The sequence below is a fragment of the Arachis hypogaea genome, chromosome 17 (assembly GCF_003086295.3).
Source record: "Arachis hypogaea cultivar Tifrunner chromosome 17, arahy.Tifrunner.gnm2.J5K5, whole genome shotgun sequence".
Lineage (NCBI taxonomy): Eukaryota > Viridiplantae > Streptophyta > Magnoliopsida > Fabales > Fabaceae > Arachis > Arachis hypogaea.
In genome coordinates, this window is record NC_092052.1 from 25927244 (window position 1) to 25934239 (window position 6996).

At 34.3% G+C, this 6996-nt stretch overlaps 1 protein-coding gene across 1 annotated transcript; it reads right to left on the minus strand.

Moving 5' to 3' along the window:
* Positions 1–5120: 5120 nt before the first annotated feature.
* Positions 5121–5813, minus strand: LOC140180539 (uncharacterized). Its single transcript, XM_072221762.1, has one exon. The coding sequence runs from the start codon at positions 5811–5813 to the stop codon at positions 5121–5123; it is 693 nt and encodes a 230-aa protein (XP_072077863.1).
* Between the last annotated feature and the right edge of the window lie 1183 nt (positions 5814–6996).

Genomic DNA, 6996 nt, shown 5'->3' on the forward strand with positions numbered 1-6996 from the left:
TTTTAAAAAATTAAAAATTCTTTTTAAAATAGTGCCAAACAAACGTACGGTGACTTTTCATAATTTAAAAATTCAAAAAAAATAACTTCTGCTATTTCTCAAACGGACTGTTAATCTAATAACTCACAAAACATAAGTAAAAAAAATACCATATCAAATGAGACAAAACAAGTTTTTTTTTTTATATTTGCATTATTTGTTAATTTTACTATGGCTATGGTATTTATATATTTGTAGCTATTTATGCAAAAAAACATCGGAGGTGGTCAGAGTGACCAGTTGCGTCTACTGTAGAATTTATAATTAAATATCACACAGCTTTCTTTTTCTCCTAAAAAAATTGTCCATGTCTTAAATTTCTTCTAAATAAATATTGAAATGAGTAGTTTTATGTAGACTACTTTAATATGTAATAAATTTTTATTAAAATTTATATAATTCTCCTTCTTAGACAAATTAATTCTTTAGTTCTTCTAACAAAATTTTTAATATATACATTAAAAATTAAGTCTTTCATAAATTAAATAAAGTTGAAACTAATATTTTTCAAACAATAATTAGTTAACAATTTTCTTTTTTATTTGTAGTTACAACTCAAATTTTCAATTATAATCTTGGTAGCTAATTATTGTTTAAAAGAACTATTTTACCAACAAAATCATAAATTTATTATAAAATCTTAATTCTACAACAATATTATTATACAAACACTAATTCTACTTATGTTCCACTTACTCTGTTTTAATTTTTTTTAAAATTCTCTAAAAGAACAAAAAGTTTATCCAGACAAAAATATTCAATTTATATTTTTAATATTAAATTGGTTAAATTACTTTTTTTCCAAATAAATTCAAAATTTATTTAAAAAAACAAATTAAATTATATTAAATACTACAAAAAATTTCATTTATCGGAGTGAAAAAAAAAAGTGAACTTCAACCAATTATGATCAATGTTACATTAATCTAATTAATACACAAATTGAAGTATTATATATTTAATAAAAGAATTTACGATAAAAAATTATTTATTTTAACCAAATAAGTATCAAAGAATAATTAAAATTTTTTATAATACCTAAGTAAAATTCATTCATAAATATTAATGTATTGTCAAATGATTATTAGATTTTTGAGAATTTCTAATTTTTTATTACACAACCATGTAGCGAAATTCATTTTTTTATATGTGCATTAACACGGTCAATATGAAAAAATAATTATTTTTATTGATTTGACGTTTTATAACAGATGTGTAAAATTACTTTATACTGAAAGAGAATCTCACTTTATTACAGATTTGGTCCAATTTTTTCTCTTTAAAAGAGAACCACACTTTTTCACCTATTTTGAAGAACTTTTAGAATTTTCAACCGCAAAATAAAAAGTCCAAAGAATACTCCAAAACCCAGAACAGAATGACAAGAGATGAACTTGGGTATTAATATGAAATTGACAACCTTAACTTATTGCATGTGAGGAAGGAAACTAACTAAAGAAACATAAAATACCAAATACAAAATTGAAAGAGAATGAGAATTTAAATATGTAAAGCCCATGGCCTCGTAACTTTCAGGTTCAATACATTCTAATTAAAATCAATGGCTTCATATGTATGGACAAAAAACGTTTATGAATTTCTACATACATTTGGCATAAATGCAATAATGAGAATGAGTAATAGTAGTATAGAATGAGCAAATATAATAAAAAATCTACTAGTGGCACATATAAAATAATATAGTATATATAATTATAAGCATTACATCTATTGAAGATTTACTTGTCACAGTGAGATGGAAACTTTTACTCATTCTTAGGTCTATTGAATCTTAAAAAGCCACTTTTTGAAGGAAATTCAAATAGATGCTTTTACAGTGATCCACACCCCATTAGTCAATGTGTGGAGTGTGCGAATCAAGGAGAAAGTGCAGGTCAACTGCTTAAACCGAGTCCGATTCGTAAAAAAACTGTCCGATTTCAACTTTTGACCACCATTGATTGAGTTAATTACAAGTCCGATCTTAACAATGAACCGAACTGGATAGGACATCAATTTACTGTTTTTTTCAGTCAAACCGATCGGTCCGATCCGATCCGATTCGGTTCTGATAACTATGGCAAAGTCGTTTAGACTTGCATTTTTTACGAGTTTGATTTTAGAGTCAAATATCTATCTTTTACTCATTCTTAGGTTCAAGGATCGAATCTTAGAGACGCCACTTTTGAAGGGGATTCAAATAGATGCTCCTACAGTGATCCACACCTCACTAGTCTACGTGTGGAGCACACGGGTCAAGGAGAAAATGCGGGTCATTAACTGCCTAAACTGAGTCCGGTTCGTGATAAAATCATCTGGTTTTTAACTATTTGACTGCTATTGACCGAGTCAATTGCAAGTCTGGTCTTAATAATGAACCAAATTGGAAAGGACATCGGTTTACTGGTTTTCTAGTCGAACTGGCCGGCCGGTCTGGTTCTGATAACTATGGTTAAGTTGTTTAGACTTGCATTTTTACGAGTTTGATTTTAGAGTTAAATATCCATCTATTTAAGTCAAGTAAACATGCTAGTCCGACATATTTAGCTCATTTTGACAATCCTAATAAATTCAAGAGCTAGCTCAAATTAATCTTTATTGAATGAATTTCAAAATGATTCTAATTAATAATAAAACTTGTACGATCATATAAAAATAAATTATCATATATAATAATTTAATTATCTTATCTATTATATATTTTTCTATTATATTTTGGGTAAAATACTTAACTAAACTAAATGCACGCAAATATTACCCAAATCATCCAAATCAAGAAATAGTATGTGGATCTCCCAAAGGCATTTTGTATATAAATCGAATTAGGATAATTAGATTTACAAATTTTAGTAATAAATTGAATTAAACTAAATAGATTTATTAGGTGAGCTTTAACTACACATAAATCGAAACAGATAATATCGATTTACACATTCATATGTTTCCAAGTAAACCTAACTAGCCTAATTCTATGTATATAGGATGGAGAACTTTATATAAATCTAGCTGTCCTGTCTCGATTTACATGCCATTGATTTATTAGGGTGATTTGTCCTAATAATAATAATAATAATAACTAGTTGGTGACAAATTATCGAGGAATTTGTCCATCACAAAATGCATTTCAAGTCTTTGTGACGGATTAGCTAGTAACATTGTTCCTCGCTAATTAGCCTTTTCGCACAAAGTTTATTTAGCGACGAACTAGTGTGTGAATTATTTCTCGCTAATTGTATATCAAACACTTGCGACGGAATAGTGACAATAATATCCCTAGCTATTTTTCTTTTATTCGATTGAACTTCTAAGAGACTGATTTGCTAGAATATTGTCACTCGCTAATTATTTTGTGACAAATTAGCGAGAAAATTTTTTCCGCTCTTTTTTTAGTTATGAAACTGAATTTGCGAGAAAAAAGCTTACTCGTAAATCTCTCGCTAATCAGTCGTTTTTCTCAAGTTCGGATATTTTGTGACCGCTCATTAATTTTGTCGTTAGTGCGTCACTATTTCCTCGCAAGTTAGTGACGAATTAGTAATAAAAAATATTTCTCGCAAAAATTCGTCGCTAATTTGTCAAATTCTTGTAGTGATTTGGCCGAGCTCTTTGGGAAGAGGTCGGTGTCGACCAACCTTTATAAGAGGTCGGTCGTTTTTGTCTTCATCTAACCCAGCTCGCCTAGCTCGACCCATGGTATGAACACTAACCAACAAAGAAAATTAAGATTTGGTGTTGGGAAAAGAAAGTAGTTACCCACGGAAGTCGATCTCAACCTCCCCACACTTAAAGATTCCACCGTCCTCGGTGCATCCAGAGATGAGCAAGGTGGAATAGGGTGGGTTGCTACAACCGATGAGCTTCCTCAAAAGATTGTGCGAAGAGACTTGTTGTGTGTCCCATTTAGAAGATTTTTCTTTCCCTTCTTGGTGGCCAGCCTAAAAGGTGAGAAAAGACGGAAGATTAAGCCCAAAAATAAAGCAAATAGAATATAGGTGGGGGCTAATGTCAAATAAGAGTGGGGTTTTCAACTACATGGTAGCTACAACATGTAAGTGAGAAAGCAATATAAGAGAATGGCATAACAACGGTGCAAGAATTGTAACAATGAGTAAGAAGAAGTGGGTCATGAAAGAAAATATGAGTTAATATCAATGCACAAAGAACGCAAGTATCAGTAGAGATGAAACATTGACCTAAAAATTTCATCACCCAATAATACCAAACAAGTCACGAAGTACCAAAACAATGCAAGAAATAGTCAACAGTTGAGTAAGAAAAGTCAATACCACTGGAAAAATAGCAAACTTAGAAAAGAAAATAAGAAGAAGCACAAAGTTAAAATGCAATGAATGAAAGTATGCAAATGTAATAGACAAACAAAAATGAAAGAGGATAAAAATGAGAAGTTAAAGGAATGAAGAAGAAGAAAGGTAGAAAGAAAGAAGAAGGATTGAAGAAAGAAGAAAGAAATGGGACAAGAGAAGCAACGCGTAAGCGTCGTCCACGTGCACGCGTGGATAGTAGAATGAGGAGGTGACGCGTACGGGTCAGTCACGCGTACGAGTGAGAAGCAGAAAAGAGAAGGTGACGCGTGAGCGTCGGTCACGTGTATACGTGATATGTTTTCGTGTTGGACGCACAAAACTGGCAGCATTCACAACTCTCTAGTTTTTGTACCAGGCATGGCAGCATTAAGATACGAAGCGTGCGCATCGGTCATGCTCATGCGTGGGTGGCCAACAAATCAAATGACGCGTACGCGTCAGCGATGCGCACGCGTGGGTTGGGTTGTGCATCTAGCACCCCACCCACATGGTTCTAGCACAGCTCTTTGGTTTTTGTACCAGGGAGCAGCAACATCAAAATTTGAGCATCGACATGTACGTGTGACAGTCCCCTTTTTTTTTTAAAAAATCATAACAAAGGCAAATATGCATAATTGAAAAGTATCACACACATCTAATGAAACAAAGATAAGAGAATAAATAAAAAAAACTATAGAAAAGGAAGATCATACCATGGTGGGTTGTCTCCCACCTAGCACTTTTCTTTAACGTCCTTAAATTGGACGGTCTATGAGCTCAATCCTCTTCCTTGGCTGGGACTCTCAAGAGAAAGATCTCCAGCTCCTTATTGTTCTTCATCTTTACACCATAATAGAGTTTCAGACGGTGGCCATTGACCTTGAAGAATGTAGGGCTTGATGGATGACTCAAGTGGATAACTCCATATTGTTCAACCTTCTCCACCACATATGGTCCATCCCACCTTAACCTCAGTTTACCCGGAATTAATCTCAACCTTGAGTTATAGAGAAGGACTTGATCCCCAGCTCTAAACTCTCTTCTCTTGATGTTCTGATCATGTACTGCCTTCACCTTTTCTTTGTAGAGCCTTGAGTTTTCATAAGCTTCTAACCAAATGCACTCCAGTTCTTCCAGTTGCAATTTTCTTTCAACTTCGGCTCCTCCCAATCCTGAGTTACATTCTTTCACAGCCCAATAAGCATTGTGTTCCACCTCTACCAGAAGGTGACATGCCTTTCCGTAGACTAGCCGAAATGGACTCATGCTAATCGATGTCTTGTAAGCCGTCCGATAAGCCCATAGCGCATCTCCAAGCCTAGAGCTCCAATCCCTCCTATGGGGTTTAACTATCTTCTCGAGTATGTGCTTAATCTCTCTATTAGACACTTCGGCCTGGCCATTTGTTTGGGGAAGATAAGCCGTCGCCACCTTGTATATAATGCCATGTTTCTTCATCAAACCTGTCATTCTTTTGTTACAAAAATGAGAGCCTTGATGACTCACGATCGCTCGTGGTGATCCAAAGCGGCAAATGATGTTATTTCGCACAAAAGAGACAACCACATTAGCATCATCAATACGGGTAGAAATTTCTTTCATCCACTTAGAAACATAATCAACTGCTAACAGAATATATAAGAAACCATTCAAGTTTGGAAAGGGACCCATGAAGTCAATACCCCAAACATAAAAAATTTCATAAAACAATATGGGTTGTTAGGGCATCTCATCCCTCTTGGATATGTTTCCAAACCTTTGGCATTGGTGGAAAGAGTTACAGAAAAGATTTGCATCTTTAAAGAGTGTGGGCCACCAAAATCCGCAGTCTAAGATTTTTCTTCTAGTTCTTTGGGGGACAAAATGGCCACCACTTTCAAAAGAGTGGCACGCCTCCAAAATAGACTAGATTTCGGATTGTGGAACACACCTTCTAATTATTTGGTCGGCATCACATCTTCACAAATATGGGTCATCCCATATGTAATACTTGGACTCGCTCTTGAGCTTGTCCTTTTGATGTTTAGAAAAATGTGGAGGAAAGGTGTGACTAACCAAATAATTAGCAATGGGTGCATACCAAGGAACTAGTTCAGATATTGCTTGCAAGCTATCAAGAGAAAATGCATCATTGATAAGAGTGGAGTCACTTTTTATATGCTCTAGGCGACTCAAGTGGTCCGCCACTAAATTTTGGAAACCACTCCTATCCTTGATCTCTAAATCAAACTCTTGCAATAACAATATCCAACAGGTTAACCTTGGCTTTGATTCTTTCTTAGCTAGCAAGTACTTCAAAGCCGCATGGTCTGAATATACTACCACTTTGGTTTCAATTAAATAGGCCCAGAATTTATCCAAGGCAAAAACAATTGCTAAAAGTTCCTTTTCAGTGGTAGGTAGACTGGGCACCATCTAATGTCTTAGAAGCATAAGCTATGATATAGGGATCCTTACCTTCGCGCTGAGCAAGTGCCGCTCCTACTGCATAGTTAGATACGTCGCACATAATCTCAAATGGCCTACTCCAATCAGGCCCTCTCACAATAGGAGCTTGAGTTAAGGCAATCTTTAGCTTATCAAATGCTTCCATACAATCTTCACTCAAGTCAAACTCTACATGTTTTTGCAACAGACAGGAAAGGGGTAGTGC

Coding starts and splice junctions, on each gene's coding strand:
- LOC140180539 (XM_072221762.1), bottom strand. CDS start 5,813: ATGACAGGTTTGATGAAGAAACATGGCATTATATACAAGGTGGCGACG.